The sequence below is a fragment of the Delphinapterus leucas genome, chromosome 15 (genome assembly GCF_059928025.1).
Source record: "Delphinapterus leucas isolate spDelLeu-1000000601 "Yukka" chromosome 15, BTC_Dleu_Yukka2, whole genome shotgun sequence".
Taxonomy (NCBI): domain Eukaryota; kingdom Metazoa; phylum Chordata; class Mammalia; order Artiodactyla; family Monodontidae; genus Delphinapterus; species Delphinapterus leucas.
This window is the reverse complement of record NC_143143.1, coordinates 12,406,157-12,431,088: the sequence shown is the minus strand read 5'-3', so window position 1 is coordinate 12,431,088 and position 24,932 is coordinate 12,406,157. Positions and strand designations below refer to the sequence as shown.

At 38.3% G+C, this 24,932-nt stretch overlaps 1 protein-coding gene across 5 annotated transcripts in view; it reads right to left on the bottom strand.

The window, feature by feature from the left end:
• Positions 1–24,932, bottom strand: part of AUTS2 (activator of transcription and developmental regulator AUTS2) — a 1,116,140-nt gene that overhangs the window by 609,055 nt on the left and 482,153 nt on the right. For all 5 annotated transcript variants that reach the window (XM_089895816.1, XM_089895817.1, XM_089895815.1 and 2 more), the window contains exon 3: positions 13,858–13,959. In XM_089895816.1, the coding sequence (XP_089751942.1) occupies positions 13,858–13,959 (102 nt within the window). The remainder of the gene's footprint in view (positions 1–13,857; positions 13,960–24,932) is intronic.

Sequence of the window (24,932 nt, the reverse complement as noted above, 5' to 3'; positions counted from 1 at the left end):
GTGGGTAAAGGGAAGTAGTGAAAAGCACCATTTTTCTAAAGGTTTTAGTAACAAAAATTATCAATTTAGGGTTCCATAGTTCTCACACACAGGGAATTAAAGAACAGTGATGCTGAAAGGTACATGCGGTATCACTTCTTAGGGGAAAGAGACCACCCAAAAAGAACTTGGTTTGTGCTTTAAACTTGTCTGCTTTTGTATGTTTGTTTAATTTTTCCTAAAACCTCTCATTACAAATTCTTTAATTTTTAGTGTCCTCTTTATGAACAAGAGAGGCCCCAAATAAGTTTGAAACAAAAAGAACACGAGCACTGAGGCAGCCCTCAGGTCTCAGCTAAGCATCCTTGCACCAGCAAGGCCTCTCCCTGCCTAGCTTCGGTGGGCTGTTACACCTTCCATGGAGGGACCGGACTTCCATGGTGATGCAATAGTTACTTAGGTAACCTCTAACTGTTCCACCGAAATGTCCGGTCCCTACTCTGCAAACCACAGGTAGCAGGGACCATCTGCTTGACTCATCATGGCTTCCCCAGAGCTTAGCTCAATGCCTTGCACACAGGATGCAGTTAATAAGTATTTGTTGAATTAATGTATAAATAAATGAATGAATGAATGGATTGTATGGGAGTGGGGCTCAGGTGAATTTAATACCTCCAGAAATACGGTAGATGTGATTCTTAATTTTACACTGGCTTTGAGAAGGAAATAAGAGTGCTGTAAGTACAAACAGCATCCGCATCAAACAAGGACAGTAAGCTCCTAAATGCAGCTCCCAAAGCAAAACTTTCTTCCCCTCAGTGCTCCAGACAGGCTCAGGGGAATAAAGAACGCTGATGTGTGATCCTGTACACTGGACTTGATTTTCAAAAATCCTGTTTCATTCTTGATCCCGTAAACAGTATGTAGGGGTATGCACAGTAGTCATGGAGACAGCTTCTCAGCAGTGATTAGCCACGTGACAGCATCACCTGTTTTCGGCACCTACACCCCTCCGTGGAACAGAGGAAGGCAAAAGCCAAGTTAGATCTCCACTAGCCTGGAGTCATGCCCCAGGGAGGTAAATTCACTTTAGGGTGAATTTCTCAGAGAGAGAGCATGGGATTTGTTAATTTTGGTATTTTCCCCCCTTTCTGCAAATGCATTTTATCCAAGGAGCAGAAGGGCCTCTTCAAACCCACCTCCCCACCCCCACATACGTATCATCTTATTGTATACCAAAGAAAACGACATCCTTCTGGTCTGGGGAAGCTCTGTTCTGCTCATTTTGCATATATATTGTGCATTACTCAGGGAGCTGGGTGGAGAGGACGGCTTTGTTGTGCATATTTGTTCTGGCTATTGTTTATGCAGGTTTGACTGAATGAGGGAACAGTGGGTATCATTTCAATTTCTGATGTCAACATCAAATTACTTATTTAATTTCATGCCTGGCGAAGCATTGTATAGCTACACGCAGAATCATTTCACTTCATTTGTTATGCTGTGTTTTCGTGGCGATTGGCTTGCCTTCCAACTGACAGCTTTAATTACGACATGAATTTGATTGCACTGCCGAGGAATTAACATAATGCAACAAAGCATTTAAGCACCCTGCCTTATAACACCCCCCCCCACACACACACATGCACGAACACAGACACACACATGAAGGAACACAGACACTAGATCCTCGTGTACATTAAAGGTCTGCTGGAGTTTCAGCATTTGCTAGAAAGCATAAAGAACCTTAGAGTCAAAGGCTACCCACATTTGCCAACCCACTGGACTCACCTTTTTTTTTTTAAATAGAAAAAGATTTGTGGCATTAAGTTACAATTTCTGGACCTGGCAGAAAACTTCGTGGAAAAACCCTTCTAATCTACTTTGCCAAATGTCCACGGCATTGACATTTCCTTCCCTCTCTCTTCCCCATCACATTTTTCTTGGCCAGTTGCCAACTCCCTTTAATCATCGCTGGAGAATTTGAACAGAAATATCTCTGAAATAAAGAGATTTCTCCTTGTCCAGTTCTATAAGCCCAAGAATCTGCTATGGCCCTGTATTTAGTGGGACGCTATTCCTGGTCACCAGCAGGACCTCCACCCTCATACACAAAGGTATAACAGAAGTTCTGAGACCAGCAACAGGCAGGAGTCAGGGTTTCACTGATAGCTCAGGACACATATCACATCCCTGAGGCCTTGCTATCCAAAAGGCCCAGAAGAGCCTAGGTCATATACACCTAATCTAAGTCTGTATCTAAATATAGCTGGCAATATTTGATAGCTTTAACGTTTTTCTGAGTCACAAAATCCATGAACATCTTAAACCATGGGCAACAACAGATTATGCTACAAGAATTAAATATTTTAAAACAGCTTTTTTATTGTTAGAAATGTATTATGTTAGCTATTTGCTTACAGATGTGCATCTAGGTATTGTTACTGTTTTCTCATGTTATAGAAGTAGAGACAGACACCAAGAGGTAAAGGCTTAGGAAAGCAGACAGGTGGTGATGCCCTGACCACTGAACCATTTCATGGAATCAAGCTGATTTTAACTTTCTGTGTTTCCCCAATTTATAATGAGAGGAAGGGTCTTCCATTTTTCTTGCTTGGAGAGAGAAGGCATACTCTGTCCAAACTATATAGCAAAAGTGGCCATAGAATCTAAAAAAGGCTATGAGTCAAAATGAGGGTTGAAAAACTAAAAGGAGATTTTTTAAAAAATGCAATAAATAAAAGCATCCTTGGATTCAAAAGCATTTGAAATAATACCATATGCCCACATGTCTAGGCAACTATGTCTGCTGAATAATGAAAAAGGCTTCATTCTTATTTCTTCAAGTGGTAGAGTTGCCAATTCATTCATATTTTCAATGCATTAGGTAGAAATGAGAGGTATAGAGAGACTGAGAAAATAGAGTATGAGAATGTATTTAGCAGTTTGCATGAGAAGACAAGAACATGAAGAAATTCCAGCCAGCTGGCTATGTGATATGTGATTTCCGGGCTCATTATAAGCTAGCTCCTGTTTAACATGGTCTTTTCATTCTGGGTTTGTTTTGTTTTGTTTTTTTTCAGATTTCACCACTGCTCCAGCAATCTCTGCAAATTACCCACCTCAGTCTATTACATGGCAAAGGAGAGCTTTCTTACAAACACACTCTGCCTCAATCTCCAAGCTACATGGGCTGCAGGAATAGTAATGGGATGCACAGTTGAAAGACATTTTCCAGGAAGGAGAATGTTGCTGCTAACATTCAAGTCTGCAAGTGGATATTCATTAAATGCTCATTCTACTCTTCTCACTGCCCCCCACCTGACTCTCTATCCATCTCTGTCATTAAGTCATCATTGAAGCTACTCATTAAACTCATGAAGTTAACATTTCTGTTTTAACAGCTTACCTACAACAAGGGATTTCACAAATCGATTATCCATCCAAAATAGATGTACTCCATTCATCAGAGATCTACACAAAGAGGCCATGGCTACTATTAAGGCTCCCTAAGTATGGGATAGATGTGCATTCCACCCCAAGAGGAAAATGCATGCTCTGACCCTAGGGCTAATTTAAATAGAATAATTTAAAATTCTTCCAAATCATCATTTGTGTCTGACATCCCTGCCTACCCACCTCCATGTTATGCTTTTCTCTCTTGGGAGTAAAAAGCAGAAGGATCATGCTAAGAATCACTTGGCCAACTATGTTTCTTACAAAGGTCACAAGACAAGCTCAATTACTTTCTGTAGTGGTTTAGAAAGCAATGACAATTTAAAGAACCTAAAATCTTAATCCTAAGAAATGTGCCTTGGAGGTAAGATTACTAATAACTTACAAAGATGCAAACTATATTTAAATGGAGAAATGAGCTACTAGTGGAAGTAAAAATGGGGGCACAACTTGAAAAAAGCAACAGGTATGGAAATGGTCACTTCCAAATTCAATTTTCAACCCTCTGTTATAGCCCATCTCCAACTGTTACCAGCTCTCATCTATATTCAACAGCCTTCCAACTCCTTTCCCTAATTTCACCCTTGTGTTCATGTTTACCTGCATTTCTTCATACAAAAGGAAAAGTAAACATTGTAAAGGAAAAATTGTTAACAACAATTCCTTCTAACATCTTTGAGAGGCTTTTTAAATACTAACCTATACATATAGTGGGTTAAATAGTGTTCCCCTAAAATTATAGGGCCTGCTTGGAACCTCAAAATGTGATTGTGAGGGTTAATTTTATGCGTCAGCTTGACTAGGCCACTGGGTACCCAGAGAGTTGCTCAAACATTATTCTGGGTGTTACCATGAGGGTGTTTTTGGATGAGTTTAACATTTAAATCAACAGGCTAAGTAAAGCCCTCCCTAGGGTGGGCCTCATCCAGTCAGTTTAATAGGACAAAAGGGATGACCATACTCAGAATAAGAGGGAATTCCTCTGTCTGTCTCAGCCTTCAACCTGGGACAACAGTTTTTTCCTGCTTTTAGACTCAAACTGAAACACAGACTTTTCCTGGGTGTCAATCCTTCTCGTCTTTAGGGTTTGTTCAGACTTTTGGACTCAGACTGGATCTAACCATCAGCTCTCCTAGGAGTCCAGCTTGCTGACTACACATTTTGAGACTTGTCAGCCTCCATAACTGTATATGTCTATACATCCTTTTGGCTCTGTTTCTCTTGAGAGCCCTGACTGATATAATGACCTTGTTTGGAAATAGGGACTTTGCAGATGTAATTAAGTTGAGGTCATACTGGATTAAGGTGGGCCCTAAATCCAATGACTGCTCTCCTTATAAGAAGAGGAGAAGACATAAAGAGCTACAAATAGAGTTGATGCCCACATGAAGAGAAGCACACATCGAAGTGATGTCATTATAAGCCAAGAACACCAATGATTGTGAGAAGCCATCAGAAGCTGGGAGAAGACAGGAAAGACTCCTCTCTGGGGACTTCAGAGAAATGATGGCCCTGCTGACACCTTAATGTTGGACTTCTAGCCTTACAAACTACGAGATAATAGATTTCTGTTGTTTTAAGCTCCCCGGCTTGTGGTCATGCATTACAGCCACCCAGGAAACTAATACAGTACTTAGCCTCCTTACCATGAGCTAGAAGATATTATGTGACCAGCCCCTGTGTTCATTCACTCTGCTCTAGCCACACTGGCCTTTTTTCCTCCCCTTAAAAAAAGGTCAGGGCCATGACCTTGTCACTCCTGTTGCCTAGATGTTCTTCCTTTCGTCATTCAGACTTCAGTTCAAAAATCACCAAAACAGAAAGGACTAATCCAGGGACTTCCCTGGTGACACAGTGGATAAGAGTCTGCGTTCCCAATGCAGAGGGCCCAGATTCAATCCCTGGTCAGGGAACTAGATCCCACATGCGTGCCGCAACTAAGAGTTCGCGTGCCGCAACTAAAGAGCCTGTGAGCCACAACTAAGACTCGGTGCAACCATATAAATAAATATTTAAAAAAAAAAAAAAGAAAGAAAGGACTAATCCAATCACTCCAGTTAAAGTGGCAGCACACACTCTGCCACCCCCCACTACTGTTTAGTTTACTTCACAAAATGTATTACACATCAAAAACAATGTTATCATTTGCTCACAGGTTTTCTATTTGCCTGCCTCAATAGAGTAGAAGCTTCACGAGGGCAGAGGCTTCATCTTGTTCACCATTCAATCTCAAGTGCCCAGAACTATACCTGACACTTAAAAGGTATTTGATAAATATTTCTGGACAATCAAAACACTGACTATCCAAGAAAACACATAAAAACATGATACAGGAAAGGCAAAAGGCATAAACAAACTGGTAGGGAAAATGAAAATATGGCAAAAACAGAAAAAGAAAAGAAAGGAGAAACAGAATATCAAGAGTCTGTCACAGGTCTGGATTAGATTTTCTTCTTAAATAAAGGGAAGTTCATTGATGGTGTGTCCTTTGTCTACTTCTTCCTTAACAGTAACTAGTAAACCTAACAATAAATGTTTGGGTGTTAGGTGGGAAAAAGGAGGCTAGGAAAGATGCCTGCATAGATGGATGGATAATGGCACAGTGGCATAGATAAATCAATAAAACCCCCCAAACTTGGGAGATTCGAGGTAGAAGGGGTGTCTCAAGAAGCAGCAGAAGAAATGCCTCAACTGTGATATTAAATAGACTAAAGAGCTACAGAACAATAATATTAGAGAACTGTGTAGCACAATACTTACTAGAATTCAATCCCTTTTCACCTAATTTCTGAAATGCTTCAATTCCTTCAACATCTTGAAAGTTTTAAAAGTATGAAATATGTGTCTGCCTTTTCATAATTAAAATCCTGGCCCAAAATTCTTTCAGAGAGACACTAGAGTCATATCCAGGTAGTTATCTGAATAAAGCATTAAAAAGGTTTACTTCCACAGGGTGGTAGCAAGAGTTTGCTAGAGGAAGTGACATAGGAACTGCAGAAGGAAAAGAGAGAGAAAAAAAAAAAGGAGACAAAAGAAACAAAAATAGGAAAATTTGAAAGTTTATATTATTTAAGAAAAAAAAAAAAAGAGCAGTCCAGAAGGAACAAGTATAAGGTAGAAACCATTGGGAAGTAGAGGGAGAGAGGGAGGATGAAGAGGTAGCTTCATATGTCCTAGTGGAGGGCTCTGCTTATAACCTCAGGAGTGTGCCTGCAAATGATCTTAAAGAAGAAAGTTTAATAGTGAGCTCTGACTCTTAGAAAAACAACTGTGGAAGCTTTGTCGAGTACAGGGCAAAGGAAACAGAAATGCGTCAGATTACATCACTGAGAGGCCACGGGAATCATCTGTGTAAGAAATGATGAGGGCATCTGAAGCATCAGTCATGTCAAGGAGAGAATAATCATAGCCAAATGCCTCTTCAGAAATAAAGTCAGTAAATAAAGCATAGTGACGAAGTAAACAGGATAAGTAAGACAGAGGAAGGAACAGGGCTCGATTTTGAAGACACTAGCTCTGGGATCCAATACGGAGACAAGGAAATAAGAGAGGGAGTTCAAGTTTGAGAAAAATAGGTAAGGAGACATAGAATAATGAGGATTTTATTTGGGAGGAAGAATGGTGTTTGTCATGATTGAGATAAGCAGGTCTTGTCGAATTGACCACTGCAAGGGAATTCAAATCAGAAAGGGTAGAGAAGGCTCCTAAGGTAGGTGTAAATCTGATGCAGAAAGAAAGGGAATAAATACTTACAAGCACACTGGGTATGCCAAGAACTGTTACGTGATTCAAACACACAGTACCAGGTAATCTTTTAAAAGAAACCTAACAAGGTAGATGAAACGACCCCCATTTCACAGGTAAAGAAACCAAGGCTTGGAAAGATCAAGTTTTTTGCTCAAGGTCACATGGATAATAAACAGCAAAATAGCTGTTAAAACTTGGTGTGTTTGTAATGAATGCCTATGATCACTTCAAAATTTGAGGCTTTTATTTACTAAGTTTAGGCCCTGAGTTTTGGAAACTTCCTCACTTACAAAATTCTGTATAAGTCAGAAACAATATTTTCCCCCTTGAATAACTCACTATGAATATTTATATATTCAATTATTTCCCTTAACTTTTTCCTTAGTGACTAATCTAAACAAGTTACTATGTCTCCTTGATCAATGTGAGAGTCCTCGTAAACTATTATTCCCTCCTGGCAATGTAGTTTGGGGATATGTAATTTAGAAAAACCAAGCACATTTGGTTTTAAGCTTCACCCATGAGTCAAATTCTCCAGCCACACTGGAATTCTTCATTCTTACTCTTTTTGCCTGTCCAGTTTAAAAAAAAAAAAAAAGCTGGAATAATACAGTAATCTTGATTAGCTGCACTTGAGAGTAAGTCTTAACTGCCACAGCTCCTAAAAATATCACTAAAGTGAGTGGAAGACTTAAAGGGAGTTTTATCTCAGCTGAAAATCCAGAGTGGGCAACCTGGACTAACAGGGATCAAATTCAGTCTAACACCTTAAGCAACTAAAAAACTAGACAAAATGTGTGGGAAAAAAAGGTTTTTTAGAAGTTGGGCAATAGGCAGTGCTGTGATCTTAGAGAGACAGAAAGCAAATGAAATAAATTTTACAGTTGCCCCAGCTTGCTGTCTGAAGAGAGTTTTCATGCCATAGTCGGGTGGTTGGGGGTAACCCAGGTGGATCCCAGAAGCATCCCTAAGTTGAGAAGACAGAGTTGATAGTAAGAGGAAGCCAAGTCAGCTGTAATTTGCAAAGCAGAGGATGGGAGAAAAGAGAGGCTCACAGTGAGAGAATCAGGAAACCTGCAGAAGGCTTCCCTCTCATCTTCACCTGAGTCCATATCAGCACATCTGTGGGTGAAAAGTACCCAAGGCAAGGGAAATGACCACTGAAAAGGAGCAGGTAGAACGAATGCCAGAGTCACAGAGGGCAGGGAACAACTGGTATTCCCATCAGCCAGAGTGGAGAAACCTTGTAACACATCAGAAATTAGGCAGAGTATTCAGTACTGGGGAAAAATGAGCTTTAGGCTAAAGGCTGTTCTGAATGTTCCACCCAGAAAAGCATAAATATAAACCTCAGAAAAAAATCAAAATATTATTTCCAAGTGGCATAATAGTAGCCCAGAATAAAGCTTAAGAATATTTATGGAAACCCAAAATACCCAGCACTCAACAAAAAAAACTTCACAATATTTGGCATCCCCCCAAAAAAAGTGTCAGGCATGCAAAAAAGCCAGAAAAATACAATCCATAAGAAGGAGAAAAACCAATCAACAGAAACAGACTCACAAATGACACAGATGACACAATTAGTAGATTAAGGGCATTAAAATGGTTAATAATAACTATTTTCCATATGTTCAAGAAAGTAATGAAAGCACAAGCATGGTGATAAGAGACATGGAGATATTTTAACAAACTCCACCTCCTCATTTTCTGATAGTCATTAAAGTAATTAATTACTAATTCTCTTTTAAGAAAAAATGGAAGCATCTTTATTCTTTAAAATATTGTGTGGGTAGATGTTGCCCTGATATCCAAAAGAGTCGTTTTGTGGCTTGACTTGTCAAAGGCTTTCATCTTAGAAGATTTTAGATTGCATTGGCCCTGAGGTAAGACTCTGCAACCTCACAACTGCTCACGTGCAGGAAATAGTGATTGGAGGTTTTGAAATAACTCACTAAAAGCCAACTACTTCTTTTTCTTCCTTTCCTTTTTTTTATGTGTGTCATTTCTCCTTCTTTCATCTTTTAATAGTGTTGCAAGAAATATGAATTTTAATGATAAGCAATATAAACTCAAAGTAGATCACAGATTGGCTTGACACAAGATTGGCAAGATTGTTACAGCCCTAATATTTTTCAAATTTTTTATTATGGTAAAATAAATATATATATACAATAAAGTTAACATTTTAACCATTTTTAAGTATACAATTCAGTGGCATTAATTACATTCACAATGCTATGCAATCATCAAAACTATTTCCAAGACTATTTCATCATCACAAACAAAAATTCTGTTACGATTAAACAATAACTCCCATCTCTCACAGTCCCCCACCCCTACCACTAGTCCTTGGTAACTCCCTTTCTACTTTCTGTCTCTAGGAATTTGCATATTCTTGATATATTCTCGATACCTCATGTAAGTGGAATCAGACAATATTTATCCTTTAATGTCTAGATTATTTCACTTAGCATAATGTTTTCAAGGTTTGAACTTAATTCCTTTTTATGGCTAATATTCTAGTGTCCATATATGCCACTTTTTGTTGATCCATTCTCCTGCTGATGGACACTTGGGATGTTTCTATTTTTTGGTTATTATAAATGATGCTACAATGAAAACTGGCATATAAGTATCTCTTTAAGTACCTGGTGTTTGGGTATATACCTAAAATTGGAATTGGTGAGGTGTATGGTAATGCTCTGTTTAGCTTTCTGAGGAACTGCCAAGCTGTTTTCCACAGTGGCTGCAACATTTTACATTCCCACCAGCATGTACAAGGGTTTCAATTTCTCTATATTCATGCCAACTTGTTATTTTCCATTCTTTAAAATTATAACTATCCTAGTAGCTGTGAAGTGATATCTCATTATGGTTTTGGTTTGCATTTCCCTAAGGACTATAATGATGAGCATGTTTCATGCGCTTATTGGTCATTTGTATATCTTCTTTGCATAAATGTCAATTCAAGCCCTTTGCCCATTTTTGAATTCTGTTGTTTATCTTTTTGTTCTTGAGTTTAGGAGCTTTTTACATATTCTGTATATTAAACACTTATCAGTTATATGATTTTCAAATATTTTTCTCCCATTCTGTAGCTTTTCTTTTCACTTTCTTGATAATGCCCATTGATGCACAAAAGTATTTAATTTTGATGAAGTCCAACGTATGTATTTTCTCTTTTGTTGCTTGTGCTTTTGATGTCACATCTAAAAATCCACTGCCAAATTCAAGGTCATGAAGATTTGCCCACATGTTTTCTTCTAAGAATTCTATGGCTTTAGCTCTTATACTTAGGTCATTTATTCATTTTGAGTTAATTTTTGTACATGGTGTGATGTAGGGGCCCAACTTCATTCTTTTGCATGGGAAAAACCAGTTGTCCCAGCACCACCTGTTGAAGAGAAAATTCTTTCCCAATTGAATGGATGTAAAACTTGTGTCAAAAATTACTTGGCCAGGGCTTCCCTGGTGGCGCAGTGGTTGAGAGTCCGCTTGCCGATGCAGGGGACATGGGTTCGTGCCCCAGTCCGGGAGGATCCCACATGCCGCGGAGCAGCTGGGCCCGTGAGCCATGGCCGCTGAGTCTACGCGTCCGGAGCCTGTGCTCCGCAGCGGAAGAGGCCACAACAGTGAGAGGCCCACATACCACAAAAAACAACAACAACAACAAAAATTACTTGGCCATAGATATATGGGTTTATTTATGAACTCTCAATTCTATTCTATTGGTCTATATGCCTATACTGAGAAAGAAGAACAAAGCTGAAGGTATCATGCCCCCAGACTTGAAAGTATACTACAAAGGTACAGTAATCAACACAGTATGGTACTAGCACAAAAACAGACACATGGGTCAATGGAACAGAGATTCCAGAAATAAACCCACACTCATATGGTCAATTAATCTATGCCAAAGGAGGCAAGAATATATGGTAGGGAAAAGACAGTTTCCTTAATAAATAGTGTTAGGAAAACGGAACAGCAACATGCAAAAGAATGAAACTGCACCACTTTCTCACACTGTATAGAAAAATAAACTCAGAATGAATTAAAAATTTAAATATAACACCTGAAACCATAACATTCCTAGAAGAAAACACAGGTGGTAATCTCTTTGACAGTAGTCTTAGCATTTTTTTTTTTTTGGACATACCTCCTCAGGCAAGGGCAACAAAAAAAGCAAAAATAAACAAATGGGACTACATCAAACAAAAAGCTTTTTGCACAGTGAAGAAACTATCAACAAAACAAAAAGGTAACCTACTGAATGGGAGAAGATATTTGCAAATGATGTATCTGATAAGGGATTGGTATCCAAAATGTATAAAGAAGTCATATAACTCAATATCAAAACAATTACCAACCTGATTAAAAAATAGGCAGAGGACCTAAATAGATATTTTCCAAAGGAGACATACAGATGGCCAACAGGCACATGAAAGATGCTTAACATCACTAATCATCAGGGACATGCAAATCAATACCACAATGAGATGCCACCTCATACTTGTCAGAATGGCTATTCTCAAAAAGATAAGAAATAAGCGTTGGTGAGAATGTGCAGAAAAGGGAAGCACTGTGAACTACTGGTGGGAATGTAAATTTGTGCAGCTGCTATGGAAAGCAGTATGGAGATCCCTCAGAAAACTAAAAATAGAACTACCATATGATCCAGCAACTCTACTTCTGGGTATTTATCCAAAGAAAACAAAAACACTAATTCAAAAACATCTATGTACCCCTAACATTCATTGCAGCACTATATACAACAGCTAAGATATGGAAGCAACCTAAATGTTCATCAACAGATAAATGAATAAAGAAGATGTGATACACAGACACACACGCACAATGGAAGATTACTCAGCTATAAAAAAAAATGAATTCTAGTCACTGGCAGCAACATGAACGGACAGGAGGGTGTCATGATAAATGAAATAAGTCAGACAGAGAAAAATGAGTACCATATGATTTCACTTATATGTGAAATCTACAAAATAAAACAAATGAACAAACAAAACAGAACAGAAACAGACTCATAGATATGGAGAACAAACCAGTGGTTGCCAAAGAGGAGGGAGGTGGCTGTGGGGGGATGCTGGGCAGACAAGATCAGTGAAGGGAATTAAGAGGAACAGACTTCCAAGGTATAAGACAAATACATCATGGAGATGTAATGTGCAGATAGGGAATATAGTCAATGACACTGTAACAAATTCGTATGGTGATGGATGAAAACTAGATTATTGTGGTCATCATTTCATAATGTATAAAAATACTGAACCACTATGCTGTACACCTGAAACTAATGTAATACTGTGTATTAATTATAACTCAACTTAAAAAGAAAAAAGAAAGATGCTTAGAATCCTGAAGTCACCACCTGTGGTGACTGAAGGGTAATCTACAGCTGGGAAGAAGGAAGGGAGGGAGGGAGGAAGGATGGCAGGGAGGAGAGAGGGAGAGGGGAAAAGAAGAGAAGAAGAGAATGGAAGGGAAGAGAAAAACAAAATTTCCCAAATTGAGTATGCTAACCACAAAAGGGGAAATAGTGTTATTTCTGAGAATGTTCTTCAATGGCTATCCAAATTATTTTGGAATTATTTTCTTCAGCTAATAATAAATTCTTTTGCAAATAAACCAAAAAAATTGTGGAAAAAAAGAGTACTGTCTCAATATGTTAATGTTCCTTTCTCAGTTATCACTAATAATAATTGCTCCCTACTTGTTCTATTTTAAAAGAAAGTTTTAAAATGTTGACCTCAGGTGCAAAAATGGGTCAAGAATCCTGTTATATAACACACTAGGGAAGAATGCAAGAGGCCCAAAGAGGGTCAGATGGTTCTCAGCCTGGTGCACAGGAGGCTGGAGAGTGGTTAGAGCCAGGTCTAGAAGGCTGACAGACCTCCTTAAGAGGTATGATGTGTGCTCATGAGGGTTTTTCCTCCAGACATCAGTCAGGAAATTTAATTCCTTCTCTTTAAGTGGCTGGTTAGTCATCCCTTCCAGCAGGAATAAAATAATAATAATTAAAAAAAAGGTTGTTAACCAAGCTCATGCATGAAGAAATGACAAAAAGCCCATAGTTAAATATGTTATCTCCCAGTTGTAGCGCTGCCAGACTACTTCTTTCATTTGTAACACTGATATTAAAAGTATTATCACTTCCTTTTGTAATCTATTGTTTCTAAGCTGACAAATACTCCCACCAACCTTATAATTTGTTAAAACACATATTAGGTCAAACCAGAAAACAGAATGACACTACAAAGCAATGCTCAAATGTTTATATGCCAAGAAAGGATGAAGTGGAGCTTCCCTGGTGGCGCAGTGGTTGAGAGTCTGCCTGCCGATGCAGGGGACACGGGTTCGTGCCCTGGTCCGGGTAGATCCCACATGCCGCAGAGCGGCTGGGCCCGTGAGCCATGGCCGCTGAGCCTGCACGTCCGGAGCCTGTGCTCCGCAACGGGAGAGGCCACAACAGTGAGAGGCCTGCGTACCGCAAAAAAAAAAAAAATAAATAAATAAAATAAAGGATGAAGTGTAATAATGCTTGGATATTTACAAAGTGATGTGAAGGGATGAGAGTGGTGGAAAATTGAAATCGAACCCAAGGAATGTGTGACCTGGTGGTTTTGTTTAGTTGTTTGTTTTTTTTTTTTAACTTACATCGCTGAGCCTTTCCCGAGAGCTGCTCCTGTGGAAGCCCTTGGATTCTCCACTGGCACTTTCACTGTCACTGTCCCTGCAGCTGTTCTGCCCTGGCTTGAGCTGAAGGCAGAAGAAAAGAGAAAAAAAGAAAAGTGTCAGTGATCTCACACAACCGCTCCTTCACCCCTATTCCTTAAGCCTTGTCAAAAGTGAACAATTTAAGGTCCTAATCTTTAGCATTTTTCTCAGCTTCTGAATAGTACCAGGTAAGCTGCCATAGAAAGAAACATGGAGGGTAGGATAAGTACAACATTTACCATAAAGTGTCAATGTAGATAAAAGACTGCAGCAGCCCTTCAATAAACACTTGAAAAGTTTAACATAAATCTTGGAGGGTAATCTTTCCTGAGATTTTTCCAATCTAGGTTATACCAAATATGATTTCCCATCTTATTTCCTCTGTCCTCTTCTGGGGAAAAAAAGAAAGAAAGAAAGAAACAACAGGGACTTCCTTGATGGCACAGTGGTTAAGATTCCCCCTGCCAACGCAGGGGACACAGGTTCCATCCCTGGTCCGGGAAGATCCCACATGCTGCAGAGCAACTAAGCCCGTGCACCACAACTACTGAGCCTGCACTCTAGAGCCCACGAGCCACAACTACTGAGGCCGTGGGCCTAGAGCCCATGCTCTGCAACAAGAGAAGTCACCGCAATGAGAAGCCCACGCAACGCAACAAATAGTAGCCCCGGCACACTGCAACTAGAGATATCCCGCACGCAGCAATGAAGACCCAACGCAGCCAAAAAAAGAAATTAAAAAAAAAGAAATGACAAAACAGAATATAAAACAAGGTTTTCTTCTCCTCAGATAAGATGATGAGATTCTGTATATTATCCTTTATGCACTAGGGAGACAATGATCCTGTTTTTTGAGACAATATTCTAAAGATATTTTAAAATACCAAATTAAGACCTACAGCTTAAGTAAATTAAACCAGCATCCATTCAACAAATATGTATTAAGTACCACATTTGAGCCTGATAGTAAGAGCTAGAGATATGGTGCTTAACCAAATTAAAACGTCTCTGCTCTTACACAAAGATTTTATTTAGCAGTTTCTACACATTTACTTGGCTCTGATTTTCACGTTCAGGATGTTGTACACATTTAGCCAGATCTGGTTTTCCATTCAAAATGAACAAACACACAAAACACAAGAGCAAACCATTAGTCTATACAAGACTATGAGTCAACTTCATATGGACCATTAGTCTATAATGTCATCACCAACCACATTTGCAGAGAACCCAAGCAATGTGATGTAAGTTACAACACATGGCACCTTTACAATGTTCTCAATCTAGCAAGAGAAAGACAGTGCAAGACAAACAAATATAGCAACACAAGGAAATACATACATCCTAAATGATAACCAAAAAACGAGTCAGTGATGTTAGGAGGAAAGGTGATGTCTGAAGCCTTGGATTTTAAAAGCAGATTGAGCTCATACGGCTGAAAGGGGAGGAAAAGATACTCTTGATGGGAGAAAGTTAGAAAGAAAAGACAGGGAAAGCAACATGCTAGGAAATGATCAGGAGTCTTATCTGAAATAGAGCTCCTTTTGGGAGGAAATAGGAAGAAACAGGAGAGAGACGGGTATGGATCAGAGCATGGAAAGTCTCAAGCAAAACACAAGCCCCATATTTCCGGGTAGCAGGGGACTTCAGAGAGCAGAACAGGTAACAGGTAGCAAACCTTTTGCCTGCAGGTTTTCATGTGACTCTGGGACCATCGGGGAAGATGAACCAAGATGAATGGAGAATGAATCCAAATCAGCATTCCTTGTACCTTTAATGTGCCTCTTTAAAGACTGCAGTTCAGACCTAACTTTTGGTCATACCATCTAATCAGCTATTGCCAAATCCCCCCTATATAGAGGGCACTGTTTTTTGATTTCAACCTTTCTACAAATCCACTTTTACCACTCTCTTCTAAAATCCCTTTCTCCTGGAAGTCTTCTCTAATGGAAGCAAGAAAAATGATGCTAATTTTACTTTGTATCCTTCTGAGCCCTTAAGTACTTAGTTTCCTCTTAAATTACTGCGAAACCTGCTAATTCTAAATTAATTCAGATGCAAGCTATATGAGCCTTTTCTTATTACTATGGAATAAAAGTTCAGAATATTGTCATTCTCTTCAAGTTTTCATCTTTACACTTGTAATAAAGGGGAATTTAATCTAAAATGAACATCACTTCCTCTCAATTGCCTGAACATGCCATGCCCATTCCTGCCCTACACTTCTTCACACTAGATTTTCTTAATCTGGAATGCTCAGTCTCACTTTCTCTGTACTTTTCAGGTCAAGACTTTTTTAAAGCTCAGATATTGTCTCTTCCACTATGGTCTTTGAAGAGCTCTTTCTCTGTATATTTGTTTTTTGACATATGCCTTCAAATTCTAGCAAGTATCTCATTCTTCATTGATAATTATGATAACATTTTCAAGTTTTAAAAGGTCTACGTTAAATATATTTATACTGATGATAAAATCTGTATGTGGAGTTGGCTCTGTAATTCATAAGCAACATCAGAACTCTTATCTCACTGGATCTCTGAGGTAAATAGAGGCAGGTAAAGCTAATTCCAATGTATGGATGAAAAAATGTGTAGAGGAAATGTGCTCAGAATTAGGCAAGAGATCTAGGGCTAACCCCATGTCTCCACTGCCTACTGCTCTCTTCATTTTAATTCTTACTGCTTGTTTAAATGTTTACATTTAACCTAGAGATAATGTTTCAGTGGCAGACTAGTATTCTCCACAGAATATACTTTCAATACATCTGTGGTAACCAACCGCATTCACAAAGAAAGAAATCTTATTAGGTAACATTTGAGCAAGAGATGTTTATAGGGACTTCTCTGGTGGCACAGTGGTTAAGAATCTGCCTGCCAATGCAGGGGACACAGGTTCGATCCCTGGTCTGGGAAGAACCCACATGCCGCGGTAAACTAAGCCCGTGCACCACAACTACTGAGCCTGCGCTCTAGAGCCTGCAAGCCACAACTACTAAAGCCCACGTGCCCTAGAGCCCACGTTCCGCAAAAAGAGAAGCCGCCATAATAAGCCCCACGCACTGCAACAAAGAGTAGACCCCGCTTGCCGCAACTAGAGAAAGCCCGCGCGCAGCAACAAAGACCCAACGCAGCCAAAAAATAAAAAAAAAATTTTTAATTAAAAAAAAGAAAAATCATTAAAAAAAGAGATGTTTATAAAAACTAAGTCCTCCAACTTCGAAGAGAGATAAACATCTAGGTGGGAATTAAGGGTATAAGAGCATCAAGACTTTTTCCTAATGTTTCAAGAGGCTTAACAAAATCTGGACTTTGCATTTGGGTCTTTTCCATGTTTCTTCATGGAAGGAAAATGATGACTTCAACAAGGCCCAGCAAGAGACCCCTGTGGCCATGATGTAAGTTATCTGACTAAATGTTGTTCTAGGCTAAGGGCAAAACCCCAAGAAAAACAGAGAGGAAGCAGCTTTCTAGCCTTGCCTGTGTCCTGCCAGCAAAAGCACTTCAGCGAATTCTCTTTGGAGAGCCTTACATAAAATCCACCCCCACATCACCCCTTTTCTCCTCCAAAGCCAGGCTCAAGTTTAAAGGAAACTTAGGATTTTAAGCTGTCAGACAGCTCAATATTTCAAAGAAATAGACTGACTACAGCAAGTACTAAAGCTAAACCACAAGATATCAGGCAAAGAAGTATTCCTTCCGAATCCCATGAATACATTTAAGACTGGCATTTTCAAGCACATCCAATGGATAATTGGGGTAGCATAACTAACCCAGAAGCTGTAATCCTTCACCTGAAATTCCCAGCTATTACCTACTACCAGAGACATTACAAAGGCCAGGTGCTGGCTTAAACATTTAAAGACCTAAGAAAAATCAATCTGCTTGCATTGATTTATCCCAGCATCCATGGCATCTGTTATAAGAAAGTTTTTGCTATAAATGATGCAATGAAATTTCTTACTATCCGCCTTTAGGTATTTCAGGACCTCACTTATTTAAAAATTACTATAGGGCTTCCCTGGTGGCGCAGTGGTTGAGAGTCCGCCTGCCGATGCAGGGGACACGGGTTCGTGCCCCGGTCCAGGAAGATCCCACATGCCGCAGAGCGGCTGGGCCCGTGAGCCATGGCCGCTGAGCCTGCGCGTCCAGAGCCTGTGCTCCGCAACGGGAGAGGCCACAACAGTAAGAGGCCCGCGTACCAAAAAAATAATAATAATAAATAAATAAATTAAAAAAAATTACTATAATTCACTCTCTAGTTCCAGACGTTTCTACCCATTAGGATATTATATAGTTTAGGAATTGGAACTAGAACAAAACAAAGTTAAAGGAACCTAGCATCTGGCATGAGTGGCAGTAATTCTATCAGTAAGATTATCACCTTTTATAAAATATAAGAAGCCATCTTGTTTTCATTAGATTTCATTGTCAACAATATATTTTCCAAACTCTGAGACTGCACTGTCATTAGAGTTAACTGTTATTAATGGCTAATTAGGAAAATAACATTCCATGGTTTTATCATGGCTGATGAACATGTAAGAAAGTCCCATCATCCTGGACTGAGGGAAGTAAGGTGGAGCAATTCTGTGCGCATCTGCTAAGATTTGTTAGCCAGGCTATGCCACTCTTTTCAGCTTGAGTCTGGAGAGTCCCAACAAGATGCTAGATGTTCAGAAGGTGTCATTAACCCTTCAAACAAAACTCACAAAAGGATGAAGTATGTGGAAGAGATACCTATGCCTAGAACTCTAGAGGAATGATGTGAATTATGAACTGCAATGCAGAAGAGCATCCGAAAGTAATCTCTCACCACAGTTTTGGTTCCTCAAAGCAGCATAAATCTTATCTCAGACTGCTGAGTTTTCCTGTAGGGATCTAAATGAACCCTATATGATGTTTCTTAAAGGTGCCAATAAGCACCGAACCTTCTTTTATTCAACAAAATTTTATAATATACCTTCACTAACATCAAAGCAGTAAGTATTTAATCTCATAAAAGTGTTGTTTTATTGTTTCCATATAAAACTGTTCCCAAGTGGAGAAAGTTTCATAGATTGAGTGGCATTTGTACTGTTTTATTGCTTAGGCTTTAAAAGGTATTTCAAAATGCCTTTAAAAGAGGCATTTGTACTGCTTTGTTGCTTAGGCTTTAAAAGGTATTGCAGAACCAAAGTAAGTAACTTAATGAAAAGGCTGGACACATCAAAACGAGCCAGTGGGAAATAACTGCTATAAGCAAAATTACAAAGCTGAACACAAAAAACGTTTTCTTAAGAAATAAACACTGTACTTTTAAATGCATAATAACAAGTTGTGACAGAAAGATAAAAATTAAATTCTGGAAACTAGGGTAGTGCAAGGAATTTCTGCAAAATTTCTCTGGGATCATAGAATCAGAAGTTATATTGTTATTGTTTTTAATAGAAAAAGAATTTTAAGGATTTGGTAATCTTAAAGTTAATCACTAAATTTAGATACTAAAAGCATCTGTTTCCTAAGTTACTATTGAATGTAAAAGAATTAAAACATAATCAATAGAGAAATGGAGAAAAAATAAGGGAACTAGCAAGAGAGAAGCATATGGCTAAGTATATTGATTATAATAACAATAATATACATGGATTAGGCTCCCATTTTTTAAAAAAAGGCAAGGATATCTAGTTTGTATTGGGTAAAACAAACAAAAATGTATTTGTTAGTTATAAAGCACTCCTAAATTTTAAAAGAGAAAAAAGACAAAATATTCTAAATAAATGGCTAAAGTCATATGTCAAAGGTAATCATTTTATAGTGATAAAAGGTATAATCTTTACCTTTTACACTTCTGTTCTTTATACTAAAGTATAAAGATATAAACCTTGATATCCCAATATAGTAACTAAAATATATCTTAAGTAATAAAGGAAATCAACAGGAGTTGGGAAACTTTAGCATGCTACCTAACAGACAGTAAGAAAACAAAACAATAGAAAGGGATCTGCAGTTAAAGAACTCATTTTGACTCAGGCAATACATAGTAAATTTGGTAACTTATATAGACCACATCTTCTAGAGCATCCATGGGACATTACCACAGACTGAAGGTGTAGTAAGCTACAAGAATATCAGACTTTCAAATTTTAGAAACTACATGAACAGCCTTCTTGATGGTAAAAATTAATGACATTTTAAACTAAATATCCATATCACCTAGAGACTTAAAAAAAAACTTTCAAGGTATTTTTTCAAATTCTCTGCACAATTAGAATTGAGTCAGAGGGAAAATGACAAACATACCATCTAAAAATTAAGAAAATGAAAATTATAAATATGTTAGTAAAACATTTTACAAGATCTGTAATTTCTGTGCTAGAGATTAACTCATGTATTTTCTATTAAATTGGAAGTAACAGAAATAAATAGCCTAATTATAGAGAACAAAAAGTAGTACAACAATAAAAAAGCAACTACGGGGAAGATTAGAGGGAGGAGTTTCTAAAGATGAAAACTACATAATGAATTGGAAATTAAAATATTGTACAATTAACAAATTAGAGTAAAATTGGGAGCAAAACCCACAAATATAAAAGAGACATACTTCTTATATATCTAGAATAAAAAGATATAAAAAACAAAACCAAAAAAATATAACGTGATATAATTACATAATAATAATGTGATAATACAATATATAATGTGAAAATAATATAATAATATGATTATCATTACAAAAATGTGATAATGAACACATTCTAAATTATAATAATAAACATTATTCTATGGTGGTACTGATGAAAATTATACTAAACTAACTTTAATTTTTTAAAAATTTTAACAAAATTTGATCTAGAGCATGAAAAAAAATATGTAAAGCTAATCTGTGCCCGAATCTGACAAAAACAAAACAAAAAGAGAATTATAGGATGATCTTCTTAATTTAAAAAGCTGCAAAATTCTGATGAAATGCAACAAATTCAACTTAACAATAAATTTAAAAATAGTCCACCAGGGACTTCCCTGGTGGTGCAGTGGTTAAGAATTCGCCTGGCAATGCAGGGGACACGGGTTCGAGCCCTGGTCCAGGAAGATCCCACATGCCATGTAGCAACTAAGCCTGTGCGCCACAACTACTGAGGCTGCGCTCTAGAGCCCACAAGCCACAACTACTGAGCCCGTGTGCCACAACTACTGAAGCCCGTGCGCCTAGAGCCCGTGCTCTGCAACAAAACAAGCCACCGCAATGAGAAGCTCGCGCACCACAATGAAGAGTAGCCCCCACTCATCGCAACTAGAGACAGCCCACGTAGCAATGAAGACCCAACGCAGCCAAACATAAATTAATTAATTATTTTTTTAAAAAAAGCATCTAATTGACATATACAAAACACTGCACCCAACAATGGCAGGAGACACATTGAAAAAATAATAATCCACCAAATTCTAACAGAATTTTGCACAAGAATGTAAGAATCCGCCAACTTGCAAGTGGGCACAAGGGAGATTTTTGAGGTGACGGCAAAGTTATAAAATTGGAGTATAGTGATGGTTGTACAACTCTATAAATATATTAAAAAACAAACTGTAGACTGATAATGAATAAATTTTATTATATATAACAAATATTTTAATAAAGCAGTTTATTTTAAAAAGTAAGAGGTCCCATCAGTTTAATCTTTTACTCCAGAAAGAGGTCCCTAGTTGAACACTTACATGATTAAATCAGGCTAATGAAGCAACAGAACACAACTCCCTTTCTTAAAGTCAACTGTCCATATAAAAATTTAATCATGGGAATAAACAGGGGGCAAGTATCTTGAGTGCCATCTTGGAATCCTGCCTGCACAATAGGTTTACAAAGACAAGAAAAGGAGAAATTGCTTCTTAATCCATGTATCATAAAATCACTCCCATGGGCTTCCCTGGTGGCACAGTGGTTGAAAGTCCGCCTGCCGATGCAGGGGACACGGGTTCGTGTTCCGGTCCAGGAGGATCCCACGTGCCGCAGAGCGGCTGGGCCTGTGAGCCACGGCCGCTGAGCCTGCACGCCCGGAGCCTGTGCTCCGCAACGGGAGAGGCCACAGCAGTGAGAGGCCCGCGTACCAGAAGAAAAAAAAAAAACAGTCATGATAACATACCTGACTTTTCATTTCCTACCAAAACAGAAGTCTAAACTACAAGGGGGAAAAGAATGCACAAGAATGAGATTAAAGAGAAAAGCGTGTTTGTTTGCCATTCCTTGGGTATGACTGTGAACTGAAAGATAAATCTGTTTTCATATAGGTTCAGAAATCCACACATAATAAATGTATGCAATGCAAGAATAATTTGATGAAGGGATCTTTGACTGCTTTGGTATAGTTTCTAGCCTTCTGATAATGAGATTTTGATTATTAAAAAGAGATTCTGAGACAATATCATTTGGTTAGCAAGGATACACAAATACACAAAGCTTACTTTTTATATCTTTCTATAACAAAAGATGTTTTTGAACAGTGTTTTAAACAGCCTTGCATTCTTTAAAATAACCATTACCCTTAAGCATAAAATGTTTTCTGACTTTTGTTTTTCCCGTTCTACTATGAAAATACCCAACTGAAGTCTGAGGAGGCAAATATGTAAGATGAGTCTGTCATATCTTGTCATCCTAGAAAGACATTGTCAAAGGGACTTGAGAGCCAAATTTAAGGGGCTCCCACTAACCAAAGATGGGACAATTTGAGTATTAACAGCATAATAACACAATGAACTGAGACACATCAACGTGTTTAAATACGGAAGCATACAATTATATTAAAAGAAAACCAACCAACAAATACCTTATTGATTACCTTTGGAGGACCTCCTGAGAAGGATAAAATTAAGCAAAGAACCAAGCCTCAATGGCTACTATCATCATAAAAATAGAGAAAACAAGATAATACATCCCTCCTAATAGAGAACACACCACCACCACCTACCCCCAAAATATAACCTGAGTCTGGGTCACCACAGATTATATTACAAGCTTACAGGAAATATAAGGGAAAAGAGCACATGTTAAACCACACACCAGGGGATACAATCAGAAAAATCCAGAGATCACCTGATAACCTCAATGAATAAACTGCAAGGTAAATACAGAATAAGAGTAGGAATGAGATAACAAGACATATAAGACATCTCAACCAATTGCCATGTATAGATCTTATTTTAAACCTAATTTGACCAAAGTAATTTAAAAAGTGATGAGACAAACTCAGAAATATGTACATTGACTAGGTATTGGTGATATTAAGGAATTATTGTTTGTATATTTCTTTTAAAGTATATAGAACTTAAAAAAAATTTTTTTTCTGTGAATCCGAAACTTCTAATTTATCCCTCTCTCTGTCCCCTTCCCCTTTGGTAACCACAAGATTATGTTCTATGTCTGTGAGTCTATTTTTGTTTTGTAAATAAGTTCATTTGTATCTTATTTTTTAGATTCCACGTATAAGTGATACCATATATTTGTCTTTGCCTGACTGACTTATTTCACTTAGTATGATAATCTCTAGGTCCATCCATGTTGCTGCAAATAGTATTATTTCATTCTTTTTTATGGCTGAGTAATATTCCATTGTGTACATATAACACGTCTTCTTTATCCATTCATTTGTCAATGGACACTAAGGTTGCTTCCATGTCTTGGCTGTTGTAAATAGTGCCGCTATGAACACTAGGGTGCATGTTACCTTTTCAAATTAGAGTTTTCATCTTTTCCAGGTATATGTCCAGGAGTGGGCTTGCTGGATTATATGGTAGTTCTGTTTTTAGTTTTTAAGGAGCCTCCATACTGTTCTCCATAGGGGCTGTACCAATTTACATTCCCACCAACACTGTAGGAAGAGTTCCCTTTTCTCCACACCCTATTCAGCATTTACTATTTGTAGACTTTTCTTTTTAATAAATTTATTTGTTTATTTATTTATTTATTTTTGGCTGCATTGGGCCTTCATCGCTGTGTGCAGGCTTTCTGTAGTTGCAGCAAACGGGGTGCATTGGGCCTTCATTGTGGTGCACAGGCTTCTCATTGCGGTGGCTTCTCCTGTTGCAGAGCATGGGCTCTAGGGGGCGCAGGCTTCAGTAGTTGTGGCGCACAGGCTTAGCTGCTCCACAGCATGTGGGATCTTCCCGGATCAGGGCTCAAACCTGTGTCTCCTGCATTGGCAGGCAGATTCTTAACCACTGTGCCACCAGGGAAGCCCCTATTTGTAGACTTTTTGATGACGGCCATTCTGACTGGTGTGAGGTGATAGATACCTCATGGTAGTTTTGATTTGCATGTCTCTAATAATTAGTAATGTTGAGTAGCTTTTCATCTGTCTGTTGGCCATCTGTATGTCTTCTCTGGAGAAATGTCTATTTAGATCTTCTGCCCAGTTTTTGATTGTTGTTTTTCTTTGTTTGTTTGCTTTTTGACATTGATGTCCATGTGTATCTTAATGTCTTAGTTGGCTCAGGCTGCCATAACATAATACCATAGACTAGTGGCTTAAACAACAGAAATTTTCTCATAGTTCTGGAGGCTAGAAATGTAAGTTCAAGGTTCCAGCATGGTCAATTTCTGGTGAGAGCTCTCTTCCTGGCTTGTAGACAGCCACCGTCTCTCTGTGTCCTCATATTGAGGGGAGAAAGAGAGTTATCTTTCTAATGACTCTTCTTATAAAGAGCATTAATCCTATCAGAACCCTACTCTTATGACCTCATTTAATCTTAATTACTTCCTTACTCCAAATACACTGGGGGTTAGGGCTTAAACATATGAATTTGAATTGGGTTGGAGGGGCAGGGAGGCATAATTCACTTCATATCACTTAGCAACCTGCATACCATTAAACACCACCAATTACTGACTACTTCATACTAGGTTACATTACTTTAAGGAGGACAGAAATGAACTTGTTTGGGAAACACTACAGTCAACTCTTTTGAGAAGCCACGAACATTTTTCAAAGGTGGGATGGGTCCCACATACATATGTTCTAGAATATTTGAGATCCCTATTTTAGACTA